This window comes from Pipistrellus hanaki (genome assembly GCF_964339955.1).
Source record: "Pipistrellus hanaki genome assembly, chromosome: 6".
NCBI lineage: Eukaryota > Metazoa > Chordata > Mammalia > Chiroptera > Vespertilionidae > Pipistrellus > Pipistrellus hanaki.
The window spans coordinates 42,167,252-42,182,162 of NC_140508.1; the positions used below are offsets into that span (position 1 = coordinate 42,167,252).

The following is a 14,911-nucleotide window of genomic DNA, read 5'->3' on the forward strand; positions in this document are numbered from 1 at the left end:
GGTCTCCCTCACAACCTCCCGGCTCACACCTGGCCGATGCCTTGATTCTGGACTTCTGACCTCCAGGATGGTCAGGTGATACATTTCTGTTGTTTTAAACCCCCAGCTTGTGAGCATTTGCTATGGCAGCCCTGAGGATCTAATGCAATGGAACAAACAACCTTGCACTTGAGAACTTTTTCTCACATTTCCATTTTTTTTTTTAGAAACGCTAGCTCTGTGAGATTTTACTAACTGGATCTCTTTGTCCTTAACCTCAGCTCAGCATAATCTTCTAGCCCTTTACCTGATGTTAATCTACATGTCCTCCCTCCAAAGTGGAACAATAAATCTATTCCTCTGAACATCACCCGGTGGAATCTTTTCTTAAGTAGCTGTTCTGTTGGGTGGGGGAGGGCTCTTGCTAAAGGCGGGTTTGCACTGGGCAGGTCTGGGGCAGGGTCTGAGCTTCTGCGTGTCTAACGAGGTCTGATGCCACTCGGAGCAGAAGAAAGCAGACCGCAGTGTGAATGACTTCAGACCATCCCCGTCTGCTCTGGAGACATCTTTATACTGAATGAAACTGGGGCAGAGGTATGCCTTTCCTTCTTGAAATATGTGCTGGGCAACATGGTAAAATCACGCTGTGCCGTTCACTTTGGGGAGAGCTAGGAAGCGATTTCCACAGCCCCCTCCCCCCTGCCCTCACGCGACACAGATCTCTTCAATCCAGGCACACCTCGCTTTACTGCGCTTCACAGGTGTTGCTCTTTTTGCAAATTAAGGCAAGACCTTCCACCAGCAGAAAGGTGGTGACCAGCCGGCTGCAGGGCAGTGGTCTGGCCCCAGGCCCACAGACCAGAGGTAAGCCTGGCCTCCCCATGGGCTGAAACTGTGCGAGGCCAATTTCTTACTCAAAAACCACCCCTCTTTCTTTCCTCTCGTCTTGACAATGGATGAGCCTCTCAGACTCAGACAAAAACCGCCAGTTGGCAGCGTGGCTGGCTTCTCTTTGGCTTATCACGTGCAATTCAGTGTCTAAACAAACCTGGAGGGCAGGGTGGGAGGACAGAGCAAAGCTGCAGGGACTTCCAGCTCTGGTTGTGCTCCAGAAATCACAGCTCTTGTCTGGATTCACAAAGGACTTGTTTTAAAGAAAACCAGGTGATAAGAGAAAAACCTACTGAGAATTCCCACATTTGCATCACCCTTTGAGACGCAAGCCAGAAGCTATCCATCATCCACGTTTTCATTTGATATCCTTTCTAAATAAATTTTTAATTTACAGAGAATGGCTACAAGGACGTGGAATTGAAATAAACCCCTCGTGCAGGGTGTGTGTGTGTGTGCATGTGTGTGTGTGTATGTGTGCACGCATGTAAGGTGCGTGTAAGATAAAGCCTGGGCTTGACTGAACGTTGAAGTTTATTTTAATCTTTCCTCCTTTGCATGGCTTGCAGGACTAGAGCTGGCCACCTATATGGGTAGGGCCTGCTTTCTCGTTTTTTCGAGGCCTTTGTCCTCAGCACGCGTCTGCCTTGATATTTGGTGTTTATATCCTCACGTTGGCCCTCGGTGGGGACAAGCAATTTGGGATCCGTGAGGGTTCTCCGAATTTGGTTTCCAGCATCTTTCCACCTCATCACCTCGTAGCTCTCTCTTCGGGAGGTAGACAGGCGCGATGCTGGCTGGGGCCTCACTGCAGGGCGTCCTTTGTGGCTTTTCGTCCGGTGCTCACTGGGAAGAAGGGCACATCTCTTTGTTTCACTTCCATCAGCAACAGGAAATGTCCTTTTGGAGGAGCCTAACCAGGGCAAAAGTGCTGGCTCTCCTGCCCTCTGGTGGTGGAATCGCAGTATCGCCGTCTCTCCAGAAACAGCTGCGGGCTGGGGAGGGGCGAGTGCTTGCAGGACCGGCTGTGACTGGCGCAGGTCGCTCCCTGCAGGAGTGGGTTTGCGCTGGTTTGGGTTTGGTTCGGTTAAAATTCCAAGTCCCCAGTGGCAGAATTAGGCACGTTCCCTTCTCCCCTTCAGCGAGCTTTAAACGGCTGAGCAATTTCAGACCAGAAGTCTGTTCAACAGTGAGTATCTTGTTGGGTCTGCCTAGAAAATGGATTCTTAGATGTTGGAACAATCCCATTTGTCAAATTTTGCAACCTGACGTGTTGTACTCAACATTACCGAAAGATTTGGGTACCGAGGTACCGGCAATGCTTCTGCAGACATATTCATACTGCTGGCTCCCAGGAGAAATATGACATTCTTCTGTTTAAGGATCAGGCTACCGGGTAAAGGGGCATTAAAATGAATAAATCATAACAGTCCCCTGTTTTTATTTTATGAGATGATAAATAACTGTTTACCTTCAATATAACATCACTAAACAAGAGAACAGAACGGGTGGCATTGATGGGGGTGTCAGCAGCCACGGTGCAGATTGAGACACAGGGGATGTTTTCTTTAAATGATCCAATGGCTCTATTTCCTGCAAAAGGTCCTGACCCCTCCTGGCCAAGAGAGGGCAGGCCTTACATTTAGGAGGATATTTTTATTTTTAAGTAACTCAGAATATTTATTATTATTATTATTATTATTATTATCATTATTACTATTATTACCATTAAAGTAAGCCAGATTTGCCTCCTGATTGCTTCTCCCGCCCATGCCTCATGATCTTTCTAATGCAGTTAAGAGGCCATGTCCTGCTGCCTCCACAGAGCACCACTTCTCATGACTGCACCCATCTGCCAGGCAGTCTCCCTTCCGGCGTGGGTGCGCAGAGCACGGGAGGGTGTTCGCTAAGAATTAAGAGAATGTGCTTCATCAATGCCAGGTCATCCGTCTTCTCTCCTGCTCTCTTCCCCCATCTCGAGTGCTTCCCCCCAGCCCTCTCTCTCTGCCTGTCCATAAGCTGCCTTTGAAGCTGAACCTTTCCCAAGCCTCCTCTCGCTGTTTGAGCTCCAGTTGGCAGCTTTGGCTTCCCCTGGAGAGGTTCTCCAATTGAATCTGGCCTCTGAACGTGGAGGATGTGCCCTCTTCCTGGGCACCTGACCTCCTGCTGGGCCTGCCTGTGCCAGGCTGCCCCCTCCTCCTGCATCCACCTCCCCCCTCTGCCCCCGGCTTCTCACTTGGGAGGTAAGAAGGTTGGACGTGGTTGTTGGTTTTCATCCCAGAGCAGAGGGCTTCCCAGGGGCTTCCAAGGAGATCTCCCAGCCACCCCTGTACTACCATTGGAGGTTCGAACCCCTTTCATCCGTTTTTTAAACTGGGCTTCTAAGATATGTTTCTTTTGGGGGAAACTGTGACTTGAAAGGAAGAATTGAAGGAAACAATAAACAGGAAAAGTTTAAAGGAAACAATAAAGCTCTCAGACTCTTCAGAACGCCCTTCCCTCCTGCTCCCGCTCCTGCCCACTCCTTGGGAGGGAAGGCGGTAACACTTTATAGACAACATTTTGCACTGGGCTCCCACCATCAGTTCTCCTAATGGGTCTTGGGCAGCTGTCCCAGACCAGACAAGTCACATTATAGCTGAGAACAAAACCAAGGGATTGGATTTCTTTTTAAATTAGGAGAAAAAGGCGATCAGGATTCCCGGAAGCTGTTAAGACACTTTTTAAAAATGTCTTAATCATGCTCTTAAGCTCCTCTTAGTTTTTGCAACTTCTTGGGAAAGTTTCTGCTTTGTTTTGAGAGAGGGTTGTTCTAAATAATAGTATGAAGTTTAACTGCCCTGGTGTCAGACTGCGGCACGGCGGGGAAGGGAAACCGATGTTGATCAAGTACGCACTGAGCGTCAGGGACGAGATGTGGGTTACTGGGGCGGGGGATCCATGAGATAGCCCCTTGGGTCCCAGCTCTGTAGATTGGTGGCTGCAAGGACTTCAAATCATGAGCCCACATACAGGTGAGACAAGAACCCAGCGTTCAGACCCGGCCAGGTTGATGCCTGGATTCACAATGTTGTGCAGAGAGCATGGCATCCGTAAAGGAAAGCTTTACTCTGGAAATCCTTCTAGTGAAACCTCTTCACAAGTAAGTGCAGTATATCACTCTTTTCTAAGTGAGGAACCTCTCCAGGACCAATGACTAACTGGATGGGGTGCTGGGACAGCAGGCAGGCAATGGCCTATCCCAGGCAAACCACGGTGTCCGGCCACCCTTTCTTCACATGGGCCAGACACCAACAAGCAAGGCTGCCTCTCTGAGAATTGGAAGCCAGTGGCAGGACCAACATTGTAACCCAAGTCTCTCTCTAGAACCTCCCTCCCCTCGCTCTATCAGACTCCCTCTTGCCCTACTCTCTTCCTGAGTCCAGGGCCATGTCCAAATGCTCGGGCTCATGACATGTAGGACACCGGTCTGCTCTGGGGACACAGATAGTTCCAACACAGAATTGTATCCTGAGCAGTTTTTCAGAAGAAAAATATCCAAACCACTAAGTAGGTCTAAAACCAAATCAGCCTAGTCGGCTTGGCTCAGTGGTTGAGCGTCAACCTATAAACCAGGAGGTCAGAGTTCAATTCCCTGTCAAGGCACATGCCCAGGTGCTGGGTTCAATCCCCAGTGTGGAGCTTGCAGGAGACAGTCGATCAGTGATTCTCTCTCATCATTGCTTGTTTCTTTGTTTAATTTAAATTCTTTATTGTTTAAAGTATTGCATAAATCTCCTTCCCCTCCCCCCCACCACTGATCTTCCCTGGCCGCTTCCACCCCCCAGCACATGCCCTCAACCCCCTACTGTCTGTGTCCATTGGTTATGCTCATATGCAAGCATACAAGTCCTTTGGTTGATCTCTTATACCCACTCCCCTCTCCCCCACCACCACCTTCCCTCTTAGGCTGGATGGTCTGTTTGATACTTTAGTGTCTCTGGCTCCATTTTTTGTTAATCATTTTATGTTGTTCATTATATTCCACAAATGAGTGAGATCCTGTGATATTTCTCTTTATCTGACTGGCTTATTTTGCTTAGCCTGATACTCTCCAGATCCATCCATGCTGTTACAAATGGTAAGAGTTCCTTCTTTTTTTATAGCAGCATACTATTCCATTGTGTAGATGTACCACAGTTTTTTAATCCACTCATCTGCTGAAGGGCACTTAGGTTGTTTCCAAATCTTAGCTATTGTAAATTGTGCTGCTATGAACATAGGGGTGCATATATTCTTTCTGACTGGGGTTTCTGATTTCTTGGGATATATTCCTAGAAGTGGGTCAAATGGGAGTTCCATTTTTAATTTTTTGAGGAAACACCACACTGTCTTCCACAGTGGCTACACCAGTCTGCATTCCCACCAGTAGTGCACGGGGGTTCCTTTTTCTTGACATCCTTGCCAGCACTTGTCATTTGTTGGTTTATTGATGATAGCCATTCTGAGAGGTGTGAGGTGGTTCCTCATTATCGTTTTGATTTGCATCTTTTGGAAGATTAGTGACTTTAAGCATGTTTTCATATGTTTCTTGGCCTTCTGTATGTCCTCTTTCAAAAAGTGTCTATTTAGGTCCTTTGCCATTTTTTTGATTGGATTGTTTATCTTCCTTTTTTTAAGTTGTATGAGTTCCCTCTAAATTTTGGAGATTAAACCCTTATCGGAGATAACATTGGCAAATATGTTCTCCCATGCAGTGGGTTTTCTTGTGTTTTTTTTTGTTTGTTGTTGTTGTTTTTTTTTTATGGTTTCTTTTGCTATGCAGAAGCTTTTTATTTTGATATAGCCCCATTTGTTTATTTTTTCCTTAGTCTCCATTGCCCTAGGATCTGTATTGGTAAAGATATTGGTACAATATATGTCTGATATTTTGCTGTCCTATGGATTCTTCTAAAATTTTTATGGTTTCCCATCTTACGTTCAAGTTTTTTTTAGCCCTTTGGAGTTTGTTTTTGTGTATGGTGTAAGTTGGTGATCTAATTTTATTTTTATTTTTTTGCATGTATTTGACCAAATTTCCCAGCACCATTTATTGAAGAGACTGTCTTGACTCCATTGTATGCTCTTGCCTCCTTTGTCAAATATTAATTGAGCATAATGTTTTGGGTTATTTTCTGAGTTCTCTGTTCTGTGCCATTGGTCTATATGTCTGTTCTTGTGCCCATACCAGGCAGTTTTGAGAACAGTGGCTTTATAATATAGCTTGATATCTGGTATTGTGATTCCTCCAACTTTGTTCTTCTTTCTCAGGATTGCTGTGGCTATTCAGGGTCTTTTTTTCTTTTTTCTTTTCTTTTTTATTGCTGGAGAGTTTGTTCTAAGTCTTTAAAATATACCATTGGTATTTTAATGAGGATTGCATTGAATCTATGGATTGTTTTGGGTAGTATGGAGATTTTGATTATGTTGATTCTGCCAATCCACAAACACAGTATATTCTTCCATTTGTTTATGTCTACCACTATCTCTTTTTTCAAGCCCTGTATTTTTCTGAGTACAGCTCTTTTACCTCCTTAGTTAAGTTTATTCCTAGGTATCTTAATTTTTGTTGTTGCAATGGGAAATTGGATTGTTTTTTTAGTTTCTCTTTCTGTGAGTTCATTATTGGTATATAAAAAAAGCCATACATTTCTGGGTGTTAATTTTGTATCCTGCTGTATTGCTGAATTCATTTATTAAGTCTAGTAGTTTTTTGAAGGAGGCTTTAGGGTTTTCTATGTATAATATCATATCATCTGTGAATAATGACAGTTTTATTTCTTCTTCTTGTCTGATTGCTATGGCTAGCACTTCCAGTACTATGTCAAACAGGAGTGGTAAAAGTGGGTATCCCTGTCTTGTTCTTGTTCTTAGGAGAATTGGTTTTAGTTTTTGCCCATTGAGTATGATATTGGCTGTAGGTTTATTATATAAGGCTGTCATTATGTTGAGATATTATCATTGCTGTTTTTATCTCTCCCCCTTTCCCTTCCTCTCTAAAATCAATAAAAATGTATTTAAAAATAAAATTTTAAGAAATATAAAACCAAATCAGTCCCTCTGTGTGGTCAGTGAGAACCTGTGGCTCACACTTATTGATCTGGAGGTTAAAAGAAAGAGTGTTCCCCTGTCTACTTTCCCCCAAAATCTCCCTACTTTTCTCCATCTTCATTAAGGTTGGGAATTAGTTTATTTGTTAAAGCATTGCTGATGCCCACGAGTTGAAATGCCAGGGAGCTCAAACAGATAAGTCATTACCAGCTCAGGAGAGAAAGCTCTATTTGCCATAGGGTTTTATTGTCTGTATTTCTGATGCTTGGACATCTGAAGCCTCACTGGCCCTGGAGAGACTGCCTCTCCCTGGGGCTGGCCAATTCCTAGAGAGAGTACATGATTGGCCTTCTAGAATGCCTTTCATATGCAAACTAACCAATCCAGAGCCTACCTCCTCCTCTATTGGGGTTTCACAGGCGGGGCCACTGTCTCCCCAGGGCAGGTGCCAGACAACTAGGGACAGCCCCTATACCCCAGAGCTCACTGAGAATGTTCAAACTAGACTAGTGTAAGGCCGCTCCTCCATTCCTTCCCACAGAAACCACAACAAGAGGTCTTGCCCACATTTCCCCCTCACTCGTGCCCCTTGGCTGAGGCTGAGGCTGGTGCTTTGGCTCTGTGTCTCCCCCCCACCACCACCACCAACACCCTACCCCCACAATGCCTGACCCTCCTCTGGGGACCTATGAGTAAAGGAGCTGTGAGTAACAACTGCCTTTTCAATGGCAACTGTCTCCTGACCATACCTGAACAGTAATAACACACTTTAAAACAGAAGCCATCCCTTCTGAAAGTCATTTACCCTCTATTTCCTCCTCCTCACAAATGGTCTTAGTGTCTGGGAATGGCAGCTGTGAGCAAGGCAACGGCAGCTCCAACCTAGAACTCTCTTTTCACCAAGAACCACAGAGAGCCTGCCTTCTTGGCCATGGTCAAGGCAGCGAGCAGGCACAGTTCACCGGAGGTACCCCAGAGCACTGTGGCAGTGCCATTTGGGTACACTCCATGCAAAGACAAACAGGACCATCGACAGCAGCCAGGCAACCAGTCACAGCCCTTCCAGAGTCATTTGCTCCAGTCGCCATCTCCAGGGGAGTCTGGGGGCTGCCTGAAGGGCACTTGGGGGGAAATACATAAAAATACGCAAAACGAATACTGCACTTGGTAGAAATATTTCTACTTATGCTTCTAATAGTGACGATATTAAATGTAGAAAATGGGACATCATAGTTCAAAGAAATCCCAGGCCTGCAGGCATCACCCGCAGGGCATTCCTTTGCAGAGTTCTCATTTGTTTCAAAGTTAGGACACAGCTGTGTTTCCCTGGGAGGACAAACTCCATAGATGTTTTATGTCGGTGAAGGAATGAATTGAATTCGTCCCAAGGGCATTTGTCAACACAGGATAAGAAATCTGCTTTGCCCAACTCGATGGAACTGTCTGCGCAGGAGGTATTTGGCAGCCCAGAGTTGATGGATCAGATGCACTCGATTTTTTATTCTACTCACCCTTTAGCCAATGTTGCTATGCCAACGTCGGTTAACTTCATTCCTACACCTACGGGAAGGGCGGGCAAAGACAGAATTGGTATTACACGGGCTGCTCCGAAAGGACAGGGGGGTAGTGACAGCCCTTTCCTGCATAACACACACGGCCCCGGGCCCATCCGCGGGGCCTCTCACACATGCATCAGCTGTATGGGACCCTGCCCGGAAGGCCGGCCTCTGACGCAGCAGTTTCGGGGAGTCTGGCTCACTAGGCTGGTGGCGAGGGGCACCTGTTCCAACTCAGCAGACCTCTGCTTCAGTCTCACCACTGCAGCCTAGCGACAAGTCTGTCTGTCCTGAGCCTGGTCCTGTGTGAGCCAGGCTGGGATGGCTGTCTCCTCCACCAGCAGGCGACCTGCTCAGGGAGGAGCCTGGCAGCACAGATGCCGGTCTGGGCTGTGGACAAAGGAGCCTGCGTCCTGCCAAAGCCAACCCTGAGGTTCAAGCTGATGGCAATTTGTCAGCCCTGCCTTTCTGCGGTGAGCTGACTTCGACACCCACTCAGGGTGAGTCGGGAGTGTTTTAAAAGCCCCTTTCACAGTTGGCAATTAATCCACCTTGTTCTTTGAAAGCTGCTAACAACTAGAACATAGGTAGAAATACCTCATATAGCTTTTATTACAGGGTCTGGGCTTTAAGAAAATAAAATAAAAGACACCAAACTGCAAAAGCCCTTTTCAGCCCCTTGTTTCATGGAAGGCTGTAGTAAAAAATCACAGCTCTAGTTCACAGAAGTACAATTTTAAAAGCTATGGGGCCCTGGCCAGGTAGTTCAGTTGATTGCAGCATTGTCCTGATATGCCAAGGTTGCAGGTTCAATCCCCGGTCAGGACACATATAAGAAACAACCAATGAGAGCATAAAGAAATAGAACAACAAATTAACATTTTTCTCTCTCTCTCTCTCCCCCTCTTTCTTTCTAAAATTCAATAAACAAATTTAAAAAATTTAAAGTCATTTGGCAGAAGGTCCTTGAACTTGAGAACTGCCTTTTCTTGCTTCTCACAGTTATTGTCACTTACAGTTTAGAAAAATGTAATATGATTTTGGAAATCTCTCTCTCTTTCTCTCTCTCTTGTTTTAATATTTTGCCAGCAATTCAATTGAGGTTATGAAAGGCTCTGCAGGATAATTTAGATTCTAGTGTGCAGCGATAAAACTCTGTTGGGGATAATAGTCATCTTCCACTTGTCTCTGATGGAAGGAAAGGAGTAAGCAGCAATATGAGTTTGTCCTCCAGAAATTGAGTTCTTGGGCCTTTGGGGTGGCAGTTTCTTAGGGGCCCTAAAGCCTCCAGGGTGCAGATCCTGGGGCCAGATCCCAGGCACCATGTTCACGCCTCAGTCCCATCAGCAAGCAAATGCAAACTGAGAGGGGTTGGCTTTTAAGAGTCTCAGAAGGTAATGGTTGAGTTTGGGTTTGTTTTGTGCTAATTCCAGTGTCTCGGTACATTTATAAAAGATGGACATTGTTTAGAGAATGGATGTGCTATCTTGTGCCATAAAGATGATAGCAATAAAATAAAATAAAATAAAATACTGTTCCCAGCAGCAGCAGAGGGTAAATAAATGCCTTGTGAAACACCGCATTAAACCGCACACCTCATTTGCCAGGAGAGGCAATCTCCACTGAGGCTGTTTGCTGGCGCCTGGAAACAAACAAGCTATGCATGAGGCTCCAGGGGGTTGCTTTTCAGTAGAAGAACTGTATCTACTGCAAAATGAACTCTGAAGGAGAAGAGATGGGGTGCATCAATGATGGCACAGCAGCGTCTAATTAGGATAGATGGCTGTCTGCGGAGACCCCATCTGTGCGTGTGTGGCCGGGGAGTCTCTCACAGGCAGCGGGCATGGCTGCCTTCAATTTGCAGACCAGCCCCATCTGCAAGGCGGCAGCATTGTCCTTCCCAGCTGGCCTTCGAGGAGTCTCTCTGGGGAGCCTCTGACACTTAGAAATCTCTTGCCAATTTGCAAATTTGAGTTAGTGCAAAGCGCTTGGGGTTTGGAGTCAGAAATTATGAGTTCAGGTCTTGGGCCCCTCTGGCTATTAGCTGAGTGACAGCAGACAATTAAATCACTGCCTCTGGGCCTCTGTGTTATCATCTGTAAAATGGGGACCACAATATCTTCTTTGCAGAATTATTTCAAAGATTAAACAAAAATAATAGGAGAGAATGAGTGCATACAGAAACTATTGACATCCAAGGAAGCTCTGTAGTCTACTAATCAGATTGTGCCAATGTCAGTCTCCTGGTTTCGATAATGCACCACAGTCATGTACGATGTTAGTATTGGGCGAAGCTGGGTGAAGGGTGCATGGGGCCCTCTCTGGATATTTTTGCAATTTCTTATGTCTATGGTTATTTTTTTTTTAATTAAAAAGAAGGAAACACTTGCTTCACTAAATATTTTGCTCTCATTTAATCTTCACCGCAGCCCCATGTGAAGAGTACTGAGGCATAGGGAGGGGAGCAATTGGGCCAAGGCTAACAGCTAGCAAGTGGAAGAGCAGGGGCGGGACCCAGGGCAGCCTTGCTTTCCCACCACGCCAGTGCTAGATCTCAGGACCCTTGTATAGAACCATATCTGACATTGAGTAGGCATGTGATTAGAATTCAGATTTTTCTGAGCATGATTATTTGGAAAGCAAGAAAGGAATAGGAAACCCCTGTGGCAGGGCTGTCGATGCCCCATGCACTGCCCTTACGCTAACCACTTTCATGCACTGACCCACCAGCATTGCTTTGCCTGAGAACTTTCTCTTATCACAGGACCCTGATTTGCTCAGCTTGGCTTGCCCATGTGCGGGTGCAGCCTTCCACTGGTACCTACAGGGGATCACTCCCTGGGTGTGATGAGATTCTGACATGTGTGTTCTGCACAGGCTCCCAGAGTTCCCCAGCAATCACTGTGGTAACTGCTTGCCCTCCCTTTCCCTGTCACACTTCACTTTCCTGCCAGTGTATACCGGGATACCCTCCCAAATAATTGTAGCAAAGGTCCAATCCTCATCCAACTCCTATGGGGTAAATTCTAAGCCCTTGGAATGTCCTGCCTTGTACGTTGGGCCATGTGGTATTAGCTTGACCTCTGGAGAGGCTATCAGGGGTCTTCAAACTACGGCCCGCGGGCCACATGCGGCCCGCAGAGGAGTCTGATCCAGCCCGCCAGGTTTTTTGGGCAGTGAGCGCAGCCGAGGTGTTACAGTAGGAATTAGTAGTTCATATAGTCCGGCCCTCCAGCTCTCTGAGGGACCGTGATCTGGCCCCCACTTTAAAAAGTTTGAGGACCCCTGGGCTAGATACTGAGGTCAGTTTCATGGACAGTCAGTCATGCCTACTCGATGGACCCCCAATAAGACCTCTGAGCTCCCAGGCCCATGTGAGCATCCCTGGTTGGCAGCTCTCATGTGTGTTGCCACGCACCATGGCTGGAGAGTGAGCACCGGCACAGGGCTCCGCTAGGAGAGGACAGCGGGGAACTGCTGCCTGCTCATCCTGGGCTCTGCCCCATGCATCTCTTTCCTTGCTGATCCGAGTCTGCATCCTTTGGCTGTAATCAACCATAACCATGAGTATGTGGGTCCTTCAGCAAATTAATGAACCTGACAGTGGTCTTGGGGACCCCCAAACTGCAACTAGTCTCAGGGCTGCTTATGTGGAAAGATGAATTATGACATCCCCACTTCATACCACAAATGCATTCCTAAAAATGTGTGTAGAAATGGAAAACATGCTGCAACTTCATTAGGGGAGCTTGAAATCTAAAGTAACTATGCAAGACCCTTTCACCTAATAAGAACGAATGGTTACATCTTAACTTTTGGCACATCCGGATTGTCACCTATATTTCTGAATCTGTGCCTGCTGAGGTTAGAACAATAAAGCCAATCCTTGGTTTCCTGTTGTAATGGGAAGGCATTATTGGCATGAATTATTAAAACTTACTGTCTGACTCCATTTGGCTGGTCATTGCAGGCTCCTCTGTCCCACCTTGTGACTGATGAGACATTGGTAACACCTTCTGCTGCTGCAGGGGCTTTAGGCACCCAGTACACCTCTCCTTCTCCTTCTCCTTCCCTCCCCATCCCCAGGGGCATCCAGGCCCCCCAAATCCCCAGACCGGATCATGCTGCTTCCTCACCCTGCATGTCCGTGACCAGGAGGCCGCCGCCTGTCTTCTGGTACACCCAGTGCTGGAAGGTGCAACACTTCTGGCCCGCCTCCGATTCTCTTCTCGAGAAGTTGATTTCCTTCCCATCCCTGATGGAATACTTCACAAATTCTCCAATCAGCTCCTCCTCCACTGTTGCATATGGGATGTTGTTCTCAGGCCGATGGATGAGAAAAATAGGAATGATCCTGGAAAGGGTGAGAACATGGGCACACATAATAAATGCCTGGGCTCCACTAAATTTAGACTAATCCCCCCTCCCATCCCCAGTGATTAGTCAATGAATAAAAGAGTGAGTTTCTGTTTCTTATTTGTCCTTAGAGTTGGTCAAAAACTCCTCCTGGGATGGAGTTTAATTGCTCAGGTAGAAATGAATGACTCATTATAGCCATATCTCAATGGCCCCATTGATTATATGACTAGAATCCATCCATCCTTCCATCCATTGTATATCCAGCCTTCCATCCTTCCTCTGATCTTCCTTCCTTCCTTCCTTCCTTCCTTCCTTCCTTCCTTCCTTCCTTCCTTCCTGTCCACAAATCAACAAATACTCATTCAGTGGCTTCTAGGTGTCAGATACTCCCAAACTCTATTCCAGAAAATAGTGGCAAAGAAAGCAGGCTCTGCTCTCATGGATCTTACATTTAAATGGAGCAGACAGACATTAAGTAAGTAAATGCATGTTGCTATATGCTAGGAGAAAAAAACGAAGCAGTGGAGGTGAGCTAGGAGATCCAGGGGTGGGGGTGGTGCTGCTGTTTTATTTAGGGAGGTCAGAGAAGTCCTTGCTAATAAAGAACATGTGGGCAGAGACCTGTAGGAAGTGGAGTGGAGGGGCATGAGGACATCCATGGGAAGAACCTTCCAGGTAGAAGGAACAACAAATGGAAAAGGCTCTGGGGTGGGAGCATTGCTGAGGTGTTTGAAGAATAGTGAGGAGCCAGTGTGGCTGCAGTGCAGTGAACAGGGAAGGAGGCTGTGGCAGATTAGTGAGGACAGGGAGGAAATGGAGGCCACCCTTGGGGGGTCTGGTTGGCCATTTGAACTCTGCTCTTTGTACTATTGAAGGGTTTGGGGCAAAGGAGTGACATGAGCAAGCTTCTATGTTACAGGGATCGCTCTGCCACTCTGTGTGAAACGGACTGTGTGAGGACAAGGGCAGAAGCAGGGAGTCCAGAGAGGAGGCTGGGGAGGAGTGATGGCAGCTGAGAGTGGAGAGAGACCAGATCCTGAATGCATCTTCCAGCACTAGTCTATCCACTGTCACTCCATCCTGGATGATTATTTCATACTGGCTCCTCTCTCCTCTATCCACCCACAACTTTCCCCCTAATCTTACTCTCAGCTGATGCCCTTACTTCCTGTTCCATTGTGAAACCTCAATCAATAAGAGCAGAACATCTGAAGTTGCCACCTCACATATTCCCATTTCCCAAGGCCTGTGCCCATATCCTCTGCTGCCCCCCTCCTTCCCTCTTCTGCATGAGCCTCTTGCTCCTGCATGAAGCATCTCTCCCATCGGTGCCTAGTATATTGCTCGACAGCATCACTCCCAATGGCATATCAACATGCTGCAGACTCTCTCCAGAGCATGTAGACCCCACCGTCTACTTCAACTACTGACTCAGAGCTTACATCAAAACTCAGCTGTCTCCAATCCCTCCCCTTCCAATGTCTCTTGAGCCCACTCACAGAGGCTCTCCCACTGAAGAAGCTTCATCACAGGCACCGGGAGCACCATGTTGCTGAGTCTAATGGTCTTTTACTTGCCCTCCTCTTACTTGTTCTCAGTCACACTTGACTCACTTCTTTTTGAAACACCTTCCCATGCCTTCCAGAAACTCTCCTTCCAGAGAGTACATATCCAATTAAGAGAGTTGCTTGGTAAAGCTAATCAAATTTCCTAATGTTGTAAAGTATCCAAAGGATACTTCCTCTTGGTTTCCTCCTGCTTCCCTAGCTACTTGTTGTCTGTCTCCTTTGCTGGTTCCTCATTTCTTCCTAACCTTGAAATTACAGTACTCCCCAACATAACTCTTCTCTTTTACCTATTGCTTACGGCAGAAGAAACTATGTGGACAATGGGGTTGACAAGCCATTGCCTATAGGCCAAATCCAGTCCAAAGTTAAGAATGAGTTTTACAGATGAACATTCCCAATCAATTTGGTCATAGGAAACACTAACTCTGAACCCCAGGTAAGCAAGATTTTACTAAAAAAAAAAAAAAGAGAGAGAATTCCATTCTTCTC

At 46.5% G+C, this 14,911-nt stretch overlaps 1 protein-coding gene across 4 annotated transcripts in view; it reads right to left on the reverse strand.

Moving 5' to 3' along the window:
* Window positions 1–14,911, reverse strand: part of ALPK2 (alpha kinase 2) — a 100,267-nt gene that overhangs the window by 3,174 nt on the left and 82,182 nt on the right. For 2 of the 4 annotated variants that reach the window (XR_014795324.1, XM_084887733.1), the window contains 2 exons: window positions 12,632–12,849; window positions 8,451–8,499 (listed from right to left, as the gene is read on the reverse strand). Coding sequence is in view for 2 of the 4 variants with exons in the window: in XM_084887733.1 (XP_084743859.1) it covers window positions 8,451–8,499; window positions 12,632–12,849 (267 nt within the window). In the remaining 2 variants the exon portion in view is untranslated. The remainder of the gene's footprint in view (window positions 1–8,450; window positions 8,500–12,631; window positions 12,850–14,911) is intronic. The other 2 variants (XR_014795323.1, XM_084887732.1) reach the window with 1 other exon arrangement.